Source organism: Pelodiscus sinensis, chromosome 27 (assembly GCF_049634645.1).
Source record: "Pelodiscus sinensis isolate JC-2024 chromosome 27, ASM4963464v1, whole genome shotgun sequence".
In the NCBI taxonomy this organism is placed as follows: domain Eukaryota; kingdom Metazoa; phylum Chordata; order Testudines; family Trionychidae; genus Pelodiscus; species Pelodiscus sinensis.
The window spans coordinates 11,115,463-11,139,946 of record NC_134737.1 but is presented as its reverse complement, the minus strand read 5'-3'; the positions used below and the strand labels follow the sequence as shown (position 1 = coordinate 11,139,946).

General features: G+C 47.6%; 1 protein-coding gene across 2 annotated transcripts in view; it reads left to right on the top strand.

Moving 5' to 3' along the window:
- GRM4 (glutamate metabotropic receptor 4) overlaps positions 1–14,964 on the top strand; it is a 200,609-nt gene extending 185,645 nt beyond the window's left edge. Inside the window, exons 9-10 of one of the 2 annotated variants that reach the window (XM_075910067.1) lie at positions 4,881–5,127; positions 14,074–14,964. In XM_075910067.1, coding sequence (XP_075766182.1) covers positions 4,881–5,127; positions 14,074–14,123 — 297 coding nt within the window. In that variant the 3' untranslated portion in view covers positions 14,124–14,964. Of the gene's footprint in view, positions 1–4,880; positions 5,128–7,714; positions 8,184–14,073 lie in introns of those variants that run through there. The other variant, XM_075910066.1, reaches the window with a different exon arrangement.
- Positions 14,965–24,484: the final 9,520 nt, after the last annotated feature.

The following is a 24,484-nucleotide window of genomic DNA, read 5'->3' as shown; positions in this document are numbered from 1 at the left end:
TGCTGAGCTGCATGTCTGTCGTCTCAGCAAACTGTGCCAGGTACCTGCAGTGGGGGAGCGTCCCTTCTGCTGCCTCCTGTAGTGGGGTAACACTGCTCAGCAGCAGGTAAGATTCCTTCAGGCTACATTGCTAGAGTGGCAGGACTTTTGTCCGACTGCTGTTGTCCACAGGGAGTGGGTCCAGTAGTGAGAGTGGGCATTGGGCAGTAAGGATACCAGGATCTTAGGGGAGATTCTACGAGGCATATCAATGATCCCGGAGGATCTAGGATGTGGGCTGAGTGGGCCTAAAGGAGGAACGTTAGAAAAAGCGCAGCTAGGGGAGAATGTTTGGATCTGGTTGGCAGTGGGAGTCTCGGCACCTCCAAAAATCACACCCAAGGTGTCTCAGTGTGGGCTGGTGAAACAGCCACACTTACTGGAAAAGGGCAGCTGCCCACACGGGTGGCAGCCCCAGTGGTTTTCTTCAAACCAGGGCGAGAGTTGGTCTTGGCCTAGCCAGTCTGCTAACCGGCCTTGAGACCAGATGAATGGAGATGCAAAGTTGTCCATAGAAGCAAAAAGAGGGGAAGAGAGGCAGGGCAAATACGAGCGAGAAGCAGAATTTTTCCTAACCGGATGGTTTTTCCAACACCAGCCTGCCAGACAGCACTCTAAACTGCCTCGCAATTTTGGAATTATTTGCCCGCTCAGTTGCATGGTTGCGTGCCCTCCAGCAGCTAGGGCCATGGGCAAATCCCACCAGCATGGACTATCTAAAAAAGAAGCTGAGGAGTCAATGAACTATGGACAACAAACTCCCTTCTGGCTCGGGCATGGGGCTCTCTCCAGCTCAGTTTGAAGCACGGTGTTAAGAATCAGTGCAGGTGAGCTCACGCCACTGCTAATCTCTCTCTCCCGGGTGCTTATGCAGCCCCATTACTATTGTATCTGTGCACCTCCCAGTTTTTCATGTGTTTCTCCTCTCCACTGTGTGAGATAGGGAAGTGTTATTATCCCTGTTTTACAGATGGAGAAACTGAGGCCCAGAGAACCCAGAGAAATGACTTGTCCACAATCACACAGCCTGCAAAAGGCAGAAATGAGAATAGAACCCAGGAGTCCTGACTCTGAGAGTCCTACAAAGTCCCGGACAGGTGAAGGGTGGGATTCACAAAGGAATTTCGGCACCTAATTCCCATGAACTGACTTAGGTACCTTGATGAGTTGCCTCCTGAAGTCTCACAGGAAATCTGTGGCAAGGCAGAGAATGGAAGCTGGGTCTCCAGGCTAGTCCATGGGCCACCAGTCAGGACTGCAATCACTAAGTGCTGTCAACCCGCGCCTATTGCCAGGGCTAAAATCCACGTAACAAATTATTATAAAACATCAGAAAGGTAGCCATGTTAGTCTGTAACATTAACGAGGGCCCGGGCAGGTTAAAATGTCCCCCAACGGATTTCTCTGTGTGGCCTTTTCGGAGATCTGATTTGTGTCCATTGATTCTTTCTCGTAGAGACTGTCCAGTTTGGCCAATATCCATGGCAGAGGGGCATTGCTGGCACTTGATGGCATAGATCACATTAGTGGATGTGCAGTTATATGAGCCTCTGATGTGGTGGTTTATGTGGTTAGGTCCTGTGATAATATCTCTGGTACAGATGTGTGGATGGAGTTGGTACCGGGGTTGATTGCAGGGATGGGTTCCTGGATGAATATGATGGAGGTGTGTTGTGGGATTATTGGAAAGAATTTGTTTGAGGTTAAGGGGTTGTCTGTAGGCGAGGATTGGTCTGTCCCTCAAGGTTCAGGAGAGTGAGGGGTCATTTTCCAGGATAGGTTGTAGATTGTTGAAAATGCGTTGGAGGGGTTTAAGTTGGGGGCTTTGAGTGATGACAGATGGTGTCTTGGTATTTTGTTTGCTGGGTCTATCTTGAAGAAGCTGACATCTGGGTACTCGTCTGGCTCTGTCGATCTGTTTTTTCACTTCTCCAGGTGGGTATTTCAGTTTTAAGAATGCTCTATATAGATCCTGCAGGTGTTTGTCTCTGTCTGTGAGATTGGAGCAAATCCGGTTGTATCTTAGGGCTTGGCTGTAAACAACAGATTAAGAAATGTGTCTGGGATGGAAGCTGGAGACATGAAGGTAGGTGTAGTGATCAGTAGGTTTCCGGTATAGGGTGGTGGAAATATGTCCATCATGTAATTGTACTGTAGTGTCAAGGAAGTGAATTTCTCGTGTGGGACTGGTCCAGGCTGAGGTTGATGGCGGGGTGGAAGTGGTTGAAAACCCTGTGGAATTCTTCCAGGGTTTCCTTCCCATGGGTCCATATGATGAAGATGTCATCAGTGTAGCATAAGCAGAGTAAGAGTACTAGGGGGCGAGAGCTGTGGAAACGTTGTTCAAGGTCAGCCATAAAGATGTTGGCATATTGTGGGGCCATGCGGGTGCCCATGGCTGGGCCACTGACTTGAAGACACAAACGGTCTCCAAATCAGAAGTAGTTGCAGGTGAGGACAAAGTCACAGAGCTCTGTAACCAGGTGTGCAGTGCCGTCAGTGGGGATGGCGGTCCTGACAGCCTGTAATCCATCTTTGAGTGAAATGTTGGTGTAAAGAGCTTCTACGTCCATGGTGGCCAGGATGGTGTTTCAGGAAGATTACTGATGCTCAGTAGTTTCCTCAGGAAGTCGGTGGTGTCTTGAAGATAGCTAGGAAGGCTGGTAGCATAGGGGCTGAGGAGAGAGTCAATATAGCCAGTTAATCCTGTTGTAAGTGTGCAAGTGCTTGAGATGATGGGTCATCCAGGATTTCCGTGTTTGTGTATCTTGGGTTGGAGATTAGGGGGGGTCTTTGAGTTCATTTGGTCCTGGGTAGTATCAGGGAGTTTCATGAGCAGTCAGTTGTTTTAAGGTTTTTTTGGTATTCTTTAGGGGGATCAGAGGAGAGAAGCCTGTAGGATCTGGTTTTGGTGAGTTGTCTGTCAGTCTCCTGTTCATAGTCTGTCCTGTCCATGATGACTACAGCGCCCCCTCTGTCAGCCTCTTTGATTATGACGTTAGAGTTGTTCTTGAGGCTGTGTAGAGCGTTGCGCTGTGCTGCAGCTGATCCAGAGGATGGAGTTCAGAAGCCGCCTTGAGCCTCGTATGAGCCCTTGTTAGTAACTGGGAACAAATCTAGAGCCGGCCTGAAATCCAGACCTTGTAGTCGGGGGCAGGAAGATGAAAGCGGAAGATGGTGCTAAGAGGGGGCTGGGCTAGGCAGACAGAGCCCTGAGCGAGGAGGAAGGACATGTAACTGGGGTACCAGGGGGCTGCCCGGTCCTGCCCCCTTGCTACGATAGGGCCAGACGTGGACACTTCCCCGGTTGACACCTCCCCCGCTCACGAGGCGCCTGCCAAGCCCTTTCCATAGAAAAATGGATTATTCTAGTCAGATTAATGGGCTTTCATTTTGCAAAACATCTGTCACCGTTAGTCCTGGACAGTGAGCGTGAAATTAGTTTTGACTGCAGGAAGGCTACGTTGGTGTGTACTATGTGACTAACATCCCAACGGCTCCGGGAGCCAGCCGGTGAATGAGAATTACCTGTTGAAGGAATCCAGGGCACATCTGTGCGCACAGGGAGAAGGGAGCGGGCGGGTGCTGGAGGAGTGGGAACGTGTATCTGCTGTTAGGTTTCCATAGCGCCCCTCACAGTGGCTCTGACCCCTTGTCCGTAGCCAAGGGGCCGGGCATACGTGGGTCCGGAAGTTGTTCCGAGAGGCGGGGTGTGCATGAGAGGATGCACGGGAGGACGCTGCGTCTCCCCGGAGCAATTCTAGGGCTTTCAAAACTTTGTGTTTGACCCTGATGTTTTGACAAGTTGGCTTGTGACGTCTCCTTCTGGCACAGTACTGGGAGGGCTGGCGGTGGTTTCTGCCGGGTGGTGCATCACGCCACTCAAATGCCTCCGACAACCACAAAGCGACAACGAGGAGTGGGCAAGTTCCAGGATCCTAAGCTCATTTTTCGGATGGGGGGGGGAAAGGAGGCCCAGTGAGTGGAAGTGGCATGCCTGCAATCACACGGCCTGTCAAGGGCGGAGATGGGAATAACCCCCCCCCCGAATCTGGGTGCCTAGAGCCTGCAGGAGCTACCCGGCCATGCCTTCAGCAGTAACGTGCAAAGTGGCATGTCCTTTTCCTCCATGCTGCCTCTGAGATGTGGCCAGGGAGAGTCACAGAGTTTAAGGCCGGAAGAGGCCACCAGTTGGGTAACAGAGCCTTTCATGTCTGGGTTGCCACTTTTATGCAAGCTCACATGCAGTCCTGCAACGGGGTGATCATATAAGTAGGTGGGGGAGGGGGGAACTTACATGGATATTTCCTGTATTTTATACATTTGTGTGAAAGTTACTTAAGTTACTCAAGGTTTCCACTGGGGCGTTTGATACCGGAGCCAGGCCCCAGCCTGAAGACAGATCTCTACCATCTAAGAGGTAGTTATGGAAATGCACTGAAAACAGATCCAGCAAGATGCAAGATCCTTACTTGAGAGAGTGGAAACCCATCTTTGTCTTGTCCTTGTGTGCCCCATCTGTCTCTACACCCCACTTCCTCCCTTCCATCCATCCAAACAACCATTTTTAATGCTTGTATCCACCCGCTGTTCATTTGTTCATTCACATCTCTATCCCTCCTTAGTCTCTGCCTTTGGCCTTATTCCAGGTCTACATCTGCTCATTCTGACCTCTGTTTATTGCCCCATCATCTTTTCATCCACATTCCTTCTTTCCTCTTGGTTGTCTTGGTCCCTAGTTGGATGTTTCTCTACGTGGAGGCAGTTTGTGGAGAGGACGGGGGAGGAATGCATCTGAGAAGGGCTTTGCAGGTCTGAGTTGGCTCTCTTGTGTCTTCCAGATGTACATCCAGACCACGACGCTGACCATCTCGGTGAGCCTCAGCGCCTCGGTCTCGCTGGGCATGCTCTACATGCCCAAGGTGTACATCATCCTCTTCCACCCGGAGCAGAACGTCCCCAAGCGCAAACGCAGCCTCAAGGCGGTGGTGACGGCCGCCACCATGTCCAACAAATTCACTCAGAAGGGAAGTTTCCGACCCAACGGAGAAGCCAAATCGGAACTGTGTGAAAATCTTGAAACACAAGGTAACGCCCGTCCACCTGCCTGGCCCGGCCGTCCCGCTGTCCAAGAAGCCAGCCCCAGGTTCCTCAGTGGTGCATGGGCTGCCATTGGGTGATGATGGTTGATCTGTTTGACTCTGTGAAAAGGATGAGCTTGTTCCTTTGTAATGGGCGACATTCAGCCCTGGCCAGAGGGGTCAGCACAATGCTTATGTGTCTCCAGCCACCCCTGGACTTGTCATTTAGGGTACGTCTAGACTACATGGCTCCGTCGACGGAGCCATGTAGATTTGTTTGTTCGGCAAAGGAAAATGAAGCTGCGATTTAAATAATCACGGCTTCATTTAAATTTAAATGGCTGCCCCGCTCTGCCAATCAGCTGTTTGTCGGCAGATCGGGGCAGTCTGGACGCTCCCCAGCCGACATGAAAGCCCTTTATCGACCTCCCCGGTAAACCTCATCCTTCGAGGCATAACGGGGAGGTCGATAAAGGGCTTTCAGGTCGGCGCGGGAGCGTCCAGACTAGCGCGCTGAGCCGACAAACAGCTGATCAGCTGTTTGTCGGCTCAGCGCGGCAGCCATTTAAATTTAAATGAAGCCGCGATTATTTAAATCGCGGCTTCATTTCCCTTTGCCGATCAGCCTAATCTACATGGCTCCGTCGATGGAGCCGTGTAGTTTAGACACACCCTTAGTGTTTCTGTGGCTCATTTCCCTGCCTAAATAGCATCCCTTTAGTTCACAGCAGTGTTGTGAAGATAAATGTGTTAAAGATCATGAGATCGTGGGGGAGCCATTTAAGATGGACAATGCATGAGAAGTCTATCCTAACCAGGGCCTCTTGTGGCTGCTGTAGTATAAATATGTTAATAATCTAGTAATTTTTATTATTTTGATTACTAATGGTGAGTGGGTCCAGGCTGCAAAGGTGATCTGGGTTTTACACACCTCAAATTTCAGAAGCCAGGAATTTTATTCTGATCTAGCTGTAATATAGGGTAGTTTTAAAGCCTGGCCAGTTGTCATGTTGTATTTGGTATGATTGTGCAGCACTGCTAGGCTACTGATCGGTGCCTTTTCATTGTTTCCTTATGTAGCCCTATCGGTGTGTATTCACCTGTTGTCTCATGTCACAGAGTGTCACTCTGTGGGGCAGGGACTGTCTTTTTGCTCTGCATTTGTACAGTGCTGAGCACAGTGGAGTCCCAATCCATGCTTGGGGCAGGCCACACTATAAGCAGGCATGGCCCTAGACTAGCTGCCAGCCACTGGCGCCTTAGGCGAACCATGCAATCGGCGCCCCCACCTCCAAACCCCTCAATGATATTGTGCCACCATTTGGCGCCCCATTTAACTTGGCGCCCTAGGCTGACTATAAGCAATAAATAATTAAGTTTCCACGTACGTGCCCAGAGAGGTGCCCTGCCTGTGCAACGTGCATGCAGCCCGTGCTGCCAGGCCCAAGATGCACATGCAAAGTAGGCACGCTCCAAAAATGGGTATGACTTTGTTTCCATAGCAACCCTCCCTCTGTTATCCCCTGGGATGGGATCCTCAGAGCGCTGGGAAGAATAACAAACTGAGGCTAATCCCAGTGCTGGGGCGGATTGGCAGCACTGCTCAGTAGTCGCAGCTCTCTTGGTCTTCGCGGGGGTAGGTTGTGGGTGCTTGATGCTACTGAAAGTCAGGGCTCCCTGCGGGAAGACTCCCTGATCTGGTTCTTCCCGGAGCTGCAGCTCAAGACACCATTTGCACAAGTGCAGAGTGTGGAAAACACCAAGGCAAAGTAGGTTTTACACTCTGCACAGGTGTGAATGGTGCATGGGAGGCTCTCTTTCTTACTGTTGTGTGGGGCATGCCCCAGGAGCTAGCTGCTCATAACCCTGCTCACAAGACAGAGGTGACGTCTGAGCACAGGCCTGGATGCTAAGGAGGCCAGCCTTGTCATCCCAGTGTTGGCATCAGTTCCCTCTGTGAACCTGCACAAACCACTTCACTTCTCTTTGCTTCTGTTTGCACACAATACTCAGGTGGGTTGGTTACTACTGGACAGCTCAGGGGAGAGCAGTGTTCTCTGTAAGCTGTGCACTTGGGCAGCCACCCCACGGAGATTCAGGTGCCAGCTGATTTGCAGAGCGCCTATAGGCAGCAGCATGTTTCTACTGGTGGTGCACCTCCACACATGCCTTGGTGCAGATAACAACAAAATTGATTCCATACATAGCTGTATTAAAAAAAATAGCAGGAAAGTTGGTGGAAAGGGAACTATTGCCAGTGTCATTTCCTTGGAGTTACCTATGGTCTCATATACTCACATCCTGCTATTGTCTGCTGAGCCACACACAGTACAGCCTGGGGATAGAACTTACCACCTTTGCCTTCATAATTAGCTCTCTAACTTCTAAAGCAAAGAACCCGCATTAACCCTTGTAGCTTCACAATATCCCAGCCAACAGAAGCCAAAAGAGCTGGCAACTCAAGAAGGACTGTCAAAATCCATCTAGTCATGAGCAGCTCAGTTCACGACTGGACAGTAACCCTCAAGTCAGCTCAGTTCACAGAGTAGCTTACATCTCCCTTACTGTAAATAATAGATGTTCTCTTTCTGCAGCATCCTGGAGCATTCCTGGGGCTTTCCTACTCTTCCTGGCAGGAGATACAGCAGGTGGCTACAAGTGCCGGTCACCTGGCCTGAAACTTGTTGGCAAAGCCCCCCAGCAGCAAGCGGGCATGCAAGGAGCCCCCCAACACCCTGCATTTGCACCATTACAATCCTGCTAAGAAAGACTTCCCCCACTCCTGATTTTTTTCCGATCCACTCTGCTCTTAGCACTTTCCAGCCCTCCGGCGGACCCCTCTTGTGTCCTTATCCCATAAAAATTGTTGTCAGGTGGCTGACAACTTCTGAAATAAGCGAGAAACTAACTAATGTTCTTGCTTTGTAAGAGGCATGGTAAATCGCTTCTGAGACTGGTTGGGGAAAGCCGGCAATGACTGCCCACCAAAGGGGCAGTTATAACCATTATACACATTTTAATGTAAGGCACTTAGGACGGAGTTGCTCCAGGAGGCTGTGATTTTGTTGAATGCTGACGTTGCTCCCTGCTGGGTGGGCTATTCACCCTGGGCTGCATTGGAACTAAGGGGATTGCGTTGTCTTCAGTGGAACGGCTTGCATGAAGAACTGCTCTCCAGTGGGAGGGAAAGGTTTCACAGCCTGGCTCTGGAGGATTGGGGAATGCAGCCAAGCCAGATCCGTGCTTTTTCGGGTTGAATTTGCAAAACCAGGAACTTTTGTGAGTGAGAAATGGTCGAAAACTGTGAAAGCTGCAGAATTTCAAAGTGTGAAATACCATTGGGGGCACAGATCAGTTTTCACAGCAGAGGATCCAGAATCTTCCCACACACTCAGACTCACTTCTTAATTAACCCTCCCCATGCTCCTCTGTCTTACATGATTAGGTGCCTGCTTAACAGAGGCGCCCGGAGGTTGTGACTCCCTCAGGCTGTATCTTGTGTCAGAAGACAGGAATAACACTTGGAAGTCTGGACACTTGTAGCAGAAACAGGAATAACACCTGGAAGTCTGGACACCTTGTGCCTGCTCACTCCTAGGCACTGCTCCTTCTCAGCTTTTCCACCTTAAGGGCATGTCTACACTAGGAAATTATTTTGAAATAACTACATTTGAAATAATAACTCATGAAATAAGAAAATCGATATAGCGTGTCCCCACTCCATGGAAGCCTCAAAAATAGTCCGAGGGCTCCATTATTGTGGATGCACTACCTCGACTTAGATCCCCAGGAAGCACTGGGGCGTATTTATTTTGAATGACTCTGAGGAGCAGTTCTTTCGAAATAGCAGCAGCGGAGCGTTCACATTACCGCTATTTTGAAATGAGTGTTCTTCCCCGAGGAAAGCAGGAGCACAGATTTTGAAATAACCAGCCTGTTATTTCAGAATAACAGGCTTGGTCGTGTAGACGGTCCAGTTGTTATTTCGAAATAAGGGGGATTATTTTGAAATAACTCCCTAGTGTAGACCAGGGCTGCAATATGAAAACCAACTAAAATCAGAGCCTCTTGTACCTGCCATGGGCCCTTAGTAGGAGACAATCTAAATAGCCCAGACAGAATTATTACCCCCATTTTACAGGTGGGGGACTGAGGCACAAAGTGATGAAGTGTCAGGATTTACACAGGAGCCAGGAACAAATCCCATTTCTCCTGAGTCCCAATCCATTGCAGGAAGCAACAGAACATCCTCCCTCCCTATGCTGTGAGGCAGCGGGGTGTGCCTGACAGCTGTATCCATCAGCTGTCTGAGGGAAGCACACAGCCGTGCGAGGCATGGCTGCCGTTGGCAGCCTCTCCGGCTCCAATGCGTCTTGCATTTGGAATATGGGTGCTGAGCCGGTGTAGGACCCTGGCAGCATACCGCACAGCGGGGCCGGTCTCGGGAAACCAACTGCATTATTAATTTGAGGGACGGGAGCAACTGTGGGATTGTCAACCACAGGAAGGGAGAGCTGTTTTTCATTCTGTCACTGGCAGGTCACGTATCTTTAAATAAACAACAGAATAAATAATTTACAGGGCTTGATTGCGAGCAGATTGGCTATGAAAACATTGCAGCTAACAAATAGTGCTGTCAGCTCTAATTTCTTATGGCCCATCTAATTGTTATCTGAGGAGAACAGCGTCTGAAATCTTCAATAAGGTTCATTTGTCAAGGAGGCACCAGCACCGACCGGTCGGAGAGGGAGAGAGAAAATAAATAAATAAGTCTCTGCCTTCCACAGTTGGCTCGGGCTGCTGGAGGGAAAGGGCGACCCAACGCCTGAGGGGGCTTGAGGGGCTGGAGGGTGGCGCCCTGCGGGGCTGAGGGCCGAGTACACATCACAGACACAGTACAGCTGCCAGCTCAGGGCAGTGATATCAGTGCAGTCTTGGAGAGCGAACCATGCGTGGGCTGGGGGGAGGCCCTGGGAAATCACTAAGGAAGATTTAAGGTGGGCTTTTAAAAACACAGTCGCTTGCATTTGCAGTGTGTGGGCGCATACGCTGCTGTGTTTGTGCAATTGGGGTGACTAAGAGCCTCTCTGTGCCGGCAAAGGAGGTGCTTTGGGCTGGCTGTAGTACCTAGGGGTCTCTCTCCGGTATCTAAGTGTCTGCCTGTCTCTCTCTGGTCTCTAGGTAAAACACAAAAGCAGTCATGTAGCACTGTAAAGACTAACAAGATAGTTTATTCGGTGATGAGCTTTCGTGGGGCAGACCCACTTCCGATCAGATCTGCTTGTCTGTCGTTAGTAGCCTGGGAATCGCGTTCTCTCTCTGCTCTGTCTAATCTTGCATCAGAATGACCTAACCTGCACCTACACAAAGGCAGGAGGTGGTGGTGGGAGTGGGGGGGGGGGGGGCGGTTTAAGATGGAGCTCATAATTTGTGACCATCCTCTCCTGGTTTCACGCCTGCCGGGAGGCTTTACGTCAGCCCCATGGAGGTGCGGGGAGCCCCATGTTTTACGGGCTGGAGCGCTTAAAAATTTTCCCAGGGCATGTCTGTCTTCTCCCCCTCTTTGGTTTAGAATGGTTGCACCCATTCACTGAGGCCTGGTGGAGCTGGAGGGCTGCACCATATTTGCATAGACATTTACATAAATGCATTTATAATCTGTTGTCCATGTGCATGCTCTAATGTTTACTTGTGTTCTTGGCAGGCGAGTGGGGACCAGCAGCAGCAGCTCGCGCTTTGAACTGCCCCCAGAGTTAGCTGGAGAGGGCAACTGAAGGACACAGTATAGCCGAGGGCTGCCCATGGCCAGTGGGCGACACATTGGCCATTGGTGGTTTACGTTGCTGGGCCGCCCAGCGTGTGTCTGCATGTGGAGATTAACGCCCTGGCCATGTGTGTCTTTGCCCCCCACTAGCAGCCAGACCATGTAAGAGGTTTATTAATGTGCCAAGTCCTCCATCCTAATAGACCTGCCCCTTTAGCGGAGGCACCAGCCAGCTAATTGGGGTTATTTAATCTAGAGGCCTGGGCTGAGTCCCTGGAGATGAGCCACGGAGGAAAGCAGACCATGTGCAGGCACCCACTCACCTGCTAGATAGAGACTGAAATTGCGATGATCCTAGATGGTGACAAGTGGAGATCTGTCCCTGGATTTAGGTTACTTGTCCTGCGTCAGGGGCACAGAGAACTGCCTTTGAGCTGTGTGTGGTGAGATAAACCCCCTGCTTTCCCTCTGCGCCTCCCCCCCTTTCCATTTGACTAATTCCAGCACCAGCCGGCTACCCTCAGTCCTCTGCACTCCTCCACTTCCAAGCGCATATTCCTGGCTGTATCAGTTACTGCACAGCCCCACCTCTGAGATAGCTTAGTAGTTGATCAGAGGGATGATGGGGGCAGGTAGGAGGAGGCTGATGACCAGGAGGGAGGTGGGGGAAGGCTGGTTCACTAAGGCTGATCTTCTTCAAAGGAAAGGTCAGCGCTGTCTTCCTCCAGGTGGAGATATTTCCCCTTAATGCTGCAATTGCGGGCTGGTATCAGGGCATAGTCACATGAAAATAATCTCACTGGATCCGAGAACTTTTCCACAGACCTTCTTCTCATTAGAGTCCCTCTTGAAAACAGAGCAGGTCACTTCACTCTCTCCCCACACGGGACAAGTAACTAGCCTCCAGTTTGTTCCATAAAAGGAGGTGTTTCCAATCCCTCCTATACCCCTAGCATTTAGAGGAAGGGCTTTGAGCAAGAGGGCTGGGGTCAACTGACCTCCCTCTGTCCAAGTCAATGAAATTGTTCATTGTCCCTGGCCCAGAATTGCAATCATCGACTCCTCCCAGGTTTGGAAATTCGGCTTTAGGTTCATTCCCTTGGACACTGGAGCTGGTTCTGAACCAAAACCTCAGGTTTGAACGATGGAGCTTAGTTGGTGCAGCTTTCACTTATTCCAGTTTAACAGCAGGGTGACATCATGGTCTGGCAGCGCTGACCCGGCCCCGCCCCTTGCACCCAAAACCTCCCCACCTCCACAAGAGCAGTTCTGGGGCCCCTCCCTCGCCCAGGGGCCCATCGAGTCTGCCTGCTCGCCTGGCCCCGGGGGTCCCTTACAGCTTGCGGTGAGGGGGTAGTGCGGGGTGCCAGCCCTGTGTTGCCTGGGTGCAATGTGCCTGCCACAGGGGCTAGCACAGATGTAGCCTCATTGCCACACCTGCAGCCACCCCAGTCGAGCCAGACCCGAACCGCCAGGGACGACCTGACTCTCCGTAGCCAGGGCTAGTTCAGGGGAGGCCTCCACGCTGCAGGCGTGGTTCTGTGGGGCTCCAGCATGCTGTTCGCTGCTCTCAGTACAGTGCGATGAGGGTCAAATACCGGCTGCTGCTTGCTGGGAGCTCTGCGGCTTGAGATCCCTGGACTGTCAGGACGTCTCTCTTTATCGCTGGCAGCTAGAATGTGTCCAGGGCTCCCCACTCATCCTGTTTACCATGAAACCTCCCTCCACTCTTCCCTTCACTCCCTCCACAAACACGGGCACCTGTTCTGGGTGCTCTGTTCTCGCCCTATCTTTGGCATCCCTAGACTCCGCCCTCTGCATTCTGTTGGAGCAGGTGGAGGGAGAAGGTCTCCTGCAGCATTTTGGGCCTTGTAGAGCCGGGGTCAGCTTTGAGGAGGTGCTGAACCTCTGAGAGTCTCAGGTCCAGCGGGGGGAGTGCATTTCTAGGCCGTGGCTCATGGAGCTGCAGAACTGATGCCGGGTGCAGCAGGGTTTCTCTCATAGGTGAGGCGCTCAGAAACTTATGGGTGCTGGAAGCCGGGGTGCTTATTCCCATTTATTCGGCTCTGGTGAGGCCACATCTGGAGTATTGTGCCCAGTTCTGGGGCCCCATTACAGGAAGGTTGTGGATGCGCTGGGGAGAGTCCAGTGGAGGGCAACGAAAATGATGAGGGGGCTGGAGCACATGACCTGTGAGGAGAGACTGAAGGATCTGGGTTTGCTTAGTCTGTGTGATGTAGTGTTGGTACCTTGCTGGTTGCTAGGCTTGGGCTGTGGGTGACCACCACGGCCCAGCCGAGTAGCTGATGGGTCAGGAAGGTAACCTGTTCGACCGGTTACCTCTCAGGGAGAGGAACAAAGGAAGGAAGGCGGAATGGCTGGGGGGCAGGGCTGCAAGTTGGGCAATTTCTGTCTGGAATCATGGAGGAAGCAGCCTGAGCAAGAGGGCGGTGATTTAAGGGCCCAGTCTCCCCCATCTCAAGGGGGGGTGAGGCATCATAGGCCTGCCCTGTACCCAGATTACATCTGTGCTGTGCTGTATCCTGGAGAAGCAATAAACTTCCCCCATTCTACTGGCTGATGGAGTCTGTTCATGCCACTATGGGGGTGCAGGCGTCGGGGAACCCCGACGCCACGTCACAGTCTGCAGAAGTGAAGAGTGAGGGGGGATTTGAGAGCAGCCTTCAGCTCCCTGAAGGGAGGTTCCAAAGAGGATGGAGAGAGGCTGTTCACAGTAGTGACAGATGCAGAACAAGGAGCAATGGTCTCAAGCTGAAGTGGGGGATGCCTCGGTTGGATATTAGGAAAAACTATTTCCCTAGGAGGGTGGGGAAGCACTGGGATGGGTTCCCTAGGGAGGGAGTGAAATCTCCATCCCTAGAGGTGTTTAAGTCGCTGCCTGGGGTGATTTAGTTGGGGTTGGTGCTGCTTTTAGCAGGCAGTTGGCCTCGATGACCTCCTGAGGTCTCTTCCAACCCTAGGATATTATGCCTTCAAGTAGCAATTACACCCAATTACGTGGTTTCCACCTTCAGCCCCCCCCACTATAAAACCTGTTTTAGCACCACTGCAGAGTCCAATCCTTACCTCATATTCTTACCCAAGCTCTAGTGGTGTGAAGGATGGTTCAAGGTCATGGTACGGGAAGGCTTCGTTAATGATACATATGTGGTTTCTCTCTCTTTGCAGCTCTGGCTACCAAACAGACTTATGTCAGCTACAGCAACCATGCAATTTAACTCCAGCTGATCCAAACCACCCCGGGCAGGGATGCTGAGGAGAAGGAGGAGGAGAAGCTGGAGGCTTGAGTAGAATTGCTCATCACCGGAAGGATGGGGGGTGGGGAAGTTGGATCCGATTAGAAGGGGGCATCAGAGGTCCCTAATTCTAGTGGCTAGGCTGGTGGAGGATGCTGCTTCTGAAGACGGCCACTAACGTCAGCAAAAAACCAACCAACCAACCAACATCAAAACACAGAGGAGGAAGAGGAACAACCGAGCAGGGTGCACGTACAGTGGGGCAGAGGTGACAGACTTTAATAAATCTTTTGGAGGATTTTTTTCTGTATCTTGGACAACAAAAATAAATGGCAGATATCTTTTTCCTTTCCCACAATTTGTGAGATCGTTTGTGGTTGTGAAGAATCTTTCGCTTTCCCTCTCTCTCTCTCTTTATTTTGTTCATTTCCCATTTTTCTTTTGTTCTTGTCTTCCTCTGCCTCTCTTCCACTTTCTCTCTCTCTCCTACCAAATTCTATGTGTTGCAAAAAAAAAAAGAAAAGAAAAAAAATAGTTTTTTTAAAAAAAAAAATAAACACAACAAAAACTAACATAAAACCTAGACTGTGTTCAAAGTGCTGATTTCTCTAGGTGGTACAATTAATGTATGTGATGACCATATGGATTGAATTGTCTGCTTTATGTACTGACCAATCAAAAACAAAACAAACAAACAAAAAAGAACAAAAAAAAAAACCCAACAAAGTTCAGTGCCTGGATGTTTATGAATTATTGGATGAAATGTGTAGAGCATGATCATTTTTTTACGACGATCTTTCTAATAAAAGACCATGGTTTTGCACTCAACATTTGTCTTTCATTGGTGAATGTCAGTGGCTAGCTTAAGGAAGGCTCTTTGGCTTCTTGAAAAGAAGGTGAAGAGGTGGCTTGATCACGGTGAATAAATACCTGTGTGGGGAAGAGGGCTCGGATATCAAAGGGCTCTTTAATCTTCCAGACAATAGCGAAACAGGATCCAGAGACTGGGAGCTGAAATGAGATACATTCAGGCTGCAAATAAAGAGCACATTTTTAAGGGAGGGTTATTTCTAGAGCTTCTGTTCATCAAAATGCAGGACAATGTAGCACTTTAAAGACTAACAAGATGGTTTATTAGATGATGAGCTTCTGTGGGCCAGACCTACTTCCTTGGATCAAATAGTGGAAGAAAATAGTCACAACCAATATACCAAAGGATACAATTAAAAAAAAGTGAACACATATGAAAAGGACAAATCACATTTCAGAACAGGAGGGGGATGCGGGGGGGGGTAGGAAGGAAGGTAAGTGTCTGTGAATTGATGATATTAGAGGTGGGGAGAGTGGGATGTCTGTGAGCTAATGGTATTAGAGGTGATAATTGGGGAAGCTATCTTGGTAATGGGTAAGATAGTTTGAGCGTTTGTTCATTCCTTCCCGGAGAGTGTCGAATTTTAACATGAATGACAGTTCAGAAGATTCCCTTTCAAGTGCAGATGTAAAAGGTCTTTGTAGCAGAATGCAGGTGGTTAAGTCATTGAGAGAGTGTCCTTTCTGGTTAAAATGGCAAGAAACTGTTTTTTCTTTGTGATCTTGTCTGATATCTGTTTTGTGGGCATTAATCCTTTGGCGAAGTGTCTGAGATGTTTGTCCAATGTACATAGCAGACGGACACTTTCGGCACATGATAGCATAAATTATATTTCTGGATGTGCAGGAATATGTGTTCTTGATCTTATAACTTACTTGGTTAGGTCCAATAATGGTATCAGCAGAATGAATATGTGGACAAAGCTGGCAACGGGGTTTGTTGCAAGGGAAGGTACCAGGGTTGGTATTAGTGTGGTATGTCCTGTGGTTGTTGGTAAGAATCATCTTGAGGTTAGGTGGTTGTCTATAGGAGATTATGGGTCTGTCTCCCAGAGCCTCTTGGAGTATGGTATCCTGTTCCAGTATAGGCTGTAGTTTATTGATAATGTGTTGGACAGGTTTAAGTTGGGGGTTGTAGGTGATGACAAGTTGTGTTCTATTGTTGGTTTTCTTGGGTCTGTCTTGAAGTAGATGGTTTCTAGGTATTCGTCTGGCTCTTTCAATTTGCTTTTTTATTTCTCCGGGTGGGTAGTTGAGGTTTATAAATGCTTGGTAGAGATCCTGAAGCTTCTGGTCTCTGTCAGTGGGATTAGAGCAGATGCGGTTGTATCGAAGGGCTTGGCTATAGACGATGGATCGTGTGGTGTGTTCTGGATGGGAGCTGGAAGCATGTAGATAACTGTATGAGTCGGTGGGTTTTCTGTAGAGAGTGGTGTCTAATTTTCCATTGTTGATTTGTACTGTGGTGTCCAGGAAGTGGATCTCTCGTGTAGAATGGTCCAGGCTGAGGTTGATGGTGGGGTGTAGGTTGTTGAAATCTCTGTGGAATATCTCCAGTGTTTCTTGGCCTGCATTTTGCGTCAGCTACCACAGACTAACACGGCTACATTTCTATCTCTGTTCATCAAGGTTTGATCATTTCACTAGGGGAGCGGGGGTGCTGACAATTTGGAGATTTAGGTAGATGACCAAAATCTGGGAGGGAATGGTTTCAGGACTTTCTCCTTGTATATTATATACATTGTTCATTGTAGCAGTGCTGTAATGAGTGATTTCTTTGTAGTGTCCCTTTGTGTTGTCACGTCGTAGTTTCACACAGCACTATGTTAAAATGCCCTAGGGAAGCTTTTAGTGTCCACCACCAGTCGGAAAACAAAGAAACCAATTAATGCACAACACGTTTGCAAGTTCTAGAAACCACATCCCTGTAGTCTGCATTACTGCTTTGTAGAGGCAAGCCCTGAGCTACAAAAAGCCAGTTCTGGTGATAAACACTGATTTGTGTTTGTTTTTATGCTGGGGTATTTTACTGGTGTTTAGCCATTAAAACAGGAAATCGGAAGAACTCGTTGGAAATGGAGCAGGGTGCCTAGGATAGAGTGCGTTCTCCAGCAAGTGAGGGTGTGAAATTCAAGCTCAGAGGAGAGATTTTCCAATGTATCCAAGTGATTTAGATGCATAAATTTCAAAAGGACTAATGCTTACGAGGGCACAGCTATTCTTTGAGCTGAGGTGTGATCACCAGCTTCTGCAGCCATACTCACAGTAGCTCGGAGAAGCCAGTGTGCTAAAAATAATGTGTCCATGGAGATGAATACTCAAGGGGGTGATAGAGGAGGTATCTGAGTCATTATCGATCATCTTTGAAAAGTCATGGAAGTTGGAAGAGATTCCAGAAGACTGGAAAAGGACAAATCTAGTGCCAATCCATAAAAAGGGAAATAAGGACAACCCAGGAAATTACAGATCAGTCAGCTTAACTTCTGTGTCAGAAAATTTGATGGAGCTCTTCCATTATGCAAACATCTGGAAGATAATAAGCTGATAAGTAACAGCCAGTATGGAGTTGTAAAGAACAAATCATGTCAAACCAACCTGAAAGCTCTCTGTGATAGGATAACAAGCCTTGTGGATAAGGGGGAAGCAGTAGATGTGGTATACTTAGACTTTACCAAAGCCTTTGATACAGTCTCACATAACCTTCTTATCAATAAACTAGGGAAATACAACCTAGATGGGACTACTGTAAGGTGGGTGTATAACTGGCTGAATAAGCGCTCTCAGAGAGTAGTTATTAATGGTTTACAGTCATGCTGTAAGGGCATAACAAGTGGGGTTCCACAGGAGTCTGATTTAGGACCGGTTCTGTTCAATATCTTAATCAACGAGTTAGATATTGACATAGAGAATACGCTTATTAAGTTTGCAGATGATACCAAGCTAGGAAGGGTTGCAACTGCTTTGGAGGAAAGGGTCAAAATTCAAAATGATCTGGACAAACTGGAGAAATGGTCTGAGGTAAATAGGATGCATTTTAATAAGGACAAATGCAAAGAACTCCTCTTAGGAAGGAACAATCCGTTTCACACTAAGGCTGCGTCTAGACTGGCATGATTTTCCGCAAATTCTTTTAATGGAAAAGTTTTTCCGTTAAAAGCATTTGCGGAAAAGAGCGTCTAGATTGGCACGGATGCTTTTGCGCAAAAGCATTTTTTGCGGAAAAGCATCCGTGCCAATTTAGACACGGTTTTGCGCAAGAAAGCCCTGATAGCCATATTCGCCATTGGGGCTTTTTTGCGCAAAACAGTTTTTACCTGTCTACACTGACCCTCTTGCAGAAAAGCATTTGCGCAAGAGGGCTTTTTCCCGAGTGGAAGCATCATACTATTTGCGCAAGAACACTGACAATCTTACATTAGATCGTCAGTGATCTTGCGCAAATTTAAGTGGCCAGTGTAGACAGCTGGCAAGGTTTTCCGCAAAAGCAGCTGCTTTTGCAGAAAAACTTGCCAGTCTACATGCAGCCATACAGAATAGGAAGTGACTGTCTAGGAAGGAGTACTGCAGAAAGGGATCTAGGGGTCAGAGTGGATCACAAGCTAAATATGAGTCAACAGTGTGACACTGTTCCCCCCAAAAAGGAAAAACATTCTGTGATGCTGTGACAGGGTATACCAACCCCACACCGGACCTACCAGGATTAATCAGGGCTACTGGCCGAGAGAGCCCTGCCCCTATAGCCCTGCTGGGCATGTTCCAGCAGGAGGCCAGATAGAAAGGCTGGTGGAGCAGCTTAGTATGGGCTGACTGCTGCTGAGGAAGAAAGTGTCACCAGAGCTCCAGAGGGATTGCTGGGGATGGACTGTACCACGGAGGTCAGTCAGTGGGGAGTGGCTGGAGAAGACCCCTGTCTGGAAGAAAGTGAGTCTGGAAGGTGAGGACATAGCCTAGGGTGGAGAGTTTGATCCCTGAGAGCTTGGTGTGTTTTGGGTGGATTCCCTGCTAGAGCTTTGTAAGTCCCCGCTTGACAAAATCCTGGCTGTGATGATGTAGTTGGGATTGGTCCTGCTTTGGGCAGGGGGCTGGACTTGATGACGCCTGAGGTCTCTGCCAGCCCTGGGATTCTATGATTCTATGAGCTAGTGGTGGGCTCCCTGGGCTGGGACCTGGTGGAGACGGTGGGCCTGGGTCTCCCTACCCCACTCACTAACCCCCATGGGGGATGCTACAACTGTGGTTAGTGACTTGAGCTGCTAGGCCATGGTGCCCTGTGTAAAGGGGTGTGGGTATTGACTTTGGGACTCTGGCCACTGGACCTCACTATCCTGAGGGAAGGGGATGGTTTACTGAATATGGCCACTAGGCAAGACCACCTCATTGGGGATGGGGTGTAGTGATTGGCCCTGAGCACTCTTTAAGAGGCTTTAGAGGACTAACACCCTGCCTTTGAGGGGGGGCCAAGCACGCCCACCCTGTGACAGATGCATTAGCAGGGGTGTTGTGAGGAAGACATGAGAAGTCATTCTTCAGCTCTCCTCCATGCTGATTAGGCCTCAGTTGGAGTATTGTGTCCAGTTCTGGGCATCCCATTTCAGAAAAGATGTAGAGAAGGTCCAGGGAAGAGCAAAAAAAAAAGAATATTAAAGGTCTAGAAACCGTGACCTGTGAGCAAAGACTGAAAGAATTGGGTTTGTTTAGTTTGGAAAAGAAGGGAGCTAATAATAGCTTTAAAGTACCTAAAAGTTGTTACAAGGAAGGGAGAGAAATTATTCTCCTTAAACTCTGAGGATTGGACAAGAAGCAATTGGTTTAAATTGCAGCAAGGGTGGTTTAGGTTGGACATTAGGAAAAACTTAGGCGGGGGGTTGTGGAATCTCCATCTCTGGGGATATTTAAGAGCAGGTTAAACAAACACCTTTCAGGGATGGTCTAGTGTAGGATGAAAATGTCTGAGGCAGGCTGATCTTTTGTTAAGAACATCTATTCTAAATTGGAGTCTGGGACTAGCACACACACAGAGTACTTAATGGACACCTCCCCTTCCCCCCCCACACACCCCTAGCTCAGGGTGGAAGACAGGACATGACACATTCAATGGTGCTAGGAAACTGTTAAGTACTCCTAATGTCTCTGCTTTAATCCCTAGATGGACCACATCCTGCAGAGATTCCTTCTTGAAGCTGATGTCTGCTTTGTTTAAATATTTGTTTTATTGGAAACAATGATGTCTGCTTTGTTTAAATGGAAACACAATATAATTTTATACTATTCTTCTTATTAGCACCTATCCAGGGGTCCAGGATCTTACTCCTCCCCTCCCCCATCACTTTGATCTGCCCATTGAGCACCCTATATAATTAGCTGTAACCTTGTGTTTGGCAGTGTTCACTGAGCTCAAGCAAGTGACGTGACACTCCACCCAGCACTGTGCGTAATAAACTTCTGCTTGCTTCACATATGATGTCCAGATTTTATTCCTTCAGTTGCGGGCTTGTCCGGGATCCAGGCTTGTGAGTTGAACGGGGCCAGAGACTGACCTCCAAGAAGGGTGAGTATGTTTTCTTTACCACCTCATTAGGCTAGGGATGGAAGTCTCTTTTCCTCTCAGACACATCCTGGTTCTGTTCCAAATTTAAGACAGAGAGAAACCTGGATGTGTGAATCAAGCATAAGGGTCAGACTTAAAGGGTACCCATAGGAAAGGGGGAACCAGTACAAGACGGTTGTGTACTGTTTAAGCTAAGGAGTGTGTTACAGAGGCACTGGACAAGGCACCAGGGAGCAATTGAGCTGTACATTAAGCCCAGGATCGGCTGGGTACGCAAGGCGGCAGGCAGTGCAAACTGGTGGTCCCAATTCCTCATTGTACGTGACATTGCAAGTCCTGATGGAAGCCCCCCATCAGGCACATGATGTATATAACCTTGAATAATACAAGTCCCAAATAAGGCCGGCAACTGTGTAAGGCCACAGTGGTAAAGGGGGAGACGCACATCCCCAATAAGTCCAGCAGCTGTGGAGACTGAGACCACGGGAGTTCCAAGAAGGGGGAGACGCACGTCCCCAATAAGACTGGCAAGTGTGTTTTATGTGTGTGAATTAAGAACGTGGTACAAGCTGTATACAGAAGGGGGAGACGCACATTCCCCAAAAGGGCTGACAACTGATCCTTGGGACTTGAGAACAAGAGATCCAAGAGGGAGACGCACATCCTCTGTCAGCAAGCTGCATACAGAAGGGGAAAACGCATTTCCCCATAAGGCTGACACAAGTGGAGATTAAGACTATATGGTCAGCAGTCAGGGTGATTGAACCCTGATGCCCAAGGGGAAGGTGAAAACCGACCCAAAAAGGAATATTTTGAGTACAAGTTCACAAACTCCAGCAGGCAGCAATTTTAAAAACACAGTATGCCACAGCTGGAGCAAAGGAAGAGGTGGTCAAATGGTGAAATAATCAGGAAGGCAATAAAATAGACAAAGCAGTAACAGTGATGCTAGAGATCCTCAAATTAAAGGAGCAGAAAAATACCTCCTTATAGCTGAAAAATGAGGTAAGACTAATAATAAAAATTAGAACAACAGAAAAAGCAAGGCTGTCCAGATATATGGTTTGCTCATACGAGTAAAATCAGGAAAATGAGAAATTGGAAAAGTTGTTAAAAACCTGGAAAAAATAAAGCAATATTCCCTGTTGTTAAACAACAAACTGCAAGCACTTTTACAATGCCTAAAGAGTGGGGGCAGAAATAGACAAAGGTGGCCCTGGCAAGTTTAAGATAAAATAGGGTTCACTGCATTGCAACCAAATCATATGAGGGGCAAGCCAAAAGGGAACTAAAATTAGTGCCCCATTCTTCCTTTCCTTCAAGATCCTTTAAGGGTCTTAAAAGCATATAACATATAATACTAAAAATTGCTAGTAAAAATAAATTGGGCACATTGGTGCAAAGATTCAGGAAAAACCCCTCATGAAAAGAAAAGAAAAAGAAAAGGTATACTATATTTTTAAAACAAATATTGCAAGAGTTTAAACACAGCCCATGGTCTGACAATACCATGCAGACCTTATTGATGAAATATTTATTGGTTTAAAAACCCTTACTTTCAATCAAAATAAATACTACTGTTGTCTGACTATGAAAAACCTGTACTAAGAAGTTTAATAATTATTAGCTGACTATAGAAATAAATATTTGGATTTACCCAGTGAAAGGAATCAGAAGGTGTGGGGGCTAGTTAAAAAGCCCACCCTTCTTACTAAATTAATAATGGACAAAACCTGTGTCCCTGAAAAGGAGCCATTTAGCAGAAAAGCAGGCTCAGGTATATAAACAATAGAAAGGAAATAAGCATGCAAAAGAGAGGGGGAGATAACAGACTTGGGCCCTGTGTAGGCAGAGTAGAAGAATAAGGAAAACCGTAATACAGGAGTTGGAAAGTTAAATTACTGGGAATGAGGATAGTTTTCATTTGAGGATGAAATCAAGTGATTGAGGGTATGAGGAGTTGATTCTGTGGAGTGCTGGAGAAATTAAGCAATTGTCCTACTGTGTTAAAGAAACCCTGCTATAAAAAAAGAAGAAAAAACCTTGTTTCTTTGGGAAAAATTGCTAAATGGGAATTAAGGGATTCTATTAAACTTAATTAGCCAAATGCATGACAGAGAATGCATTGCAAATTTGTAAATCTTTTTGGTAGGTTTCACATGAATTAGTTTTATTTTGTCTTGGATAATGCCCTCTCACCTAAAATTGCAAATTGATAAGACTGGTTGTGCCAGACACAAATGCTTGTCTTGGGGCATTTAACCCTTGCGGTAGTTCTAAGAAACATTGTTATTTTACATAAAACACCTCATACACTTCAAAGAGAAGCCACAATAGGTGTGTGTTCTTGCTGTGTGCTTTAAAAGCAGAACTCTGAAATTTCACTGTCTCTCTTTCAAGGCTAAGTCTTTGGGCTGCTCCTAACTTTGAATCGGAAGGCAAGTGTGTGTGAATGCCTGGCTGTTAATGAGCAGTTTGAATCTTCTATAAATAATACTAAAATGATAAAAAGGGCCTGTTATTCAAAAATTTTAAAGAGGATATAACACACAGTGTCCTGTAGTAAACTGGCCAAATAAAAGATATGGAATATATAGCAAATGTTCATAAGTCCCTACTTGAAAGAAATCTAATACTAATGTTACAGCTAACATGGAAATAAATGTTGTGCTAATGCTGCACAAGATACTCTCTGAGAAAGAGAAAGCCTTTTAGGCTTGCTGGAATGGTAACTGGTAAACACCTTTGTGCTAAGGAAAATCACTATAGCTGTATATACAGTTACTACTTGTAAATAAATGTGACGCTTCACAACAGACGGACTAAAAACCTGCTCTGTGGTATAAGAGGAAAATTAAGGCATACCGCCTTTAACTTAATCATTGAGCAGGGAAGTAATATACCCAATCCCTCAGAAGCTGGTTTTCAAAATAAAAGCATAAGTAATGCAGGCTAATAAAGAAGTCAGCAAAATACTTGTAAAAGCAAAAAGGACTACAAGAGATATAATGTGCCACCCCCACGGGGGTAGGAAAATGTTCTTTTATCTTTCAGAATCTCAGAAAGCGCTGGTGCCAGCTGAAGAAAAAACCATGGTTCCACTGTCATGACATAAGTGTGTTTTGTGGTCTAAGTTTGTTTTATCTGTATTGCAAACATCGTTGTTGTGTATTGTCTTTTAAATGAAAGAACATTCTAAGTAAAGCAGTAGCATGAGCTAGAAAAAGGAAACTGTTCAGCAAGAGAAAGGGAAAGAAAAAGGATTGGGCCCAATCAAACGACAACTCTAGGGAAACTTAGTGAAAGGACAATAGTTTACTGTTGTAATTGTTTAAGCTAGGTGAATGCTAAAAATGTCTCCACTTGTGTTCTTGTGCAAGTAAATTTACAGTGCAGTGTCGGAAAACAGGGCTTCTTCTGGAAGAGTTATTCCTCTCCCCAAGAGGAATAAGCCCTCTTGCACAAGAGCTCTCCCACAAGAAGGCAGTGTAGACAGGCAACATGAATTTCTTGTGCAAGAAACCCCTGTGGCTAAAATGGCCATCAGAGCTCTCTTGTGCAAGAGAGCATCCACACTGCCATGGATGCTCTTGCGCAAAAGCACATCTCTTGTGCAAAAGCACATGGCAGTGTGGATGCGCTCTTGTGAAAGAACTTTTGCACAAGAACTCCTGTGCAAAACAGTTCTTGTGCAAGAAGCCTGCAGTGTAGACATTGCTCAGGTGTAGGAAAAATCACTGTGAGCTTGCAAAGCTGCCTGCAGCGACTCAAGAGGGTGAGGACGATCCTCAAGGCAGGCTGTTAGGGAGCTGGGCACAACCCCCAAACTGACTGTGAGTTCTATATTTAGATTTCACCAACCAAGTGTTAAATGTAAACTCCTCAGGCACCTTCACATGGAGTCACAGTCCGGCCCCATAGGAAC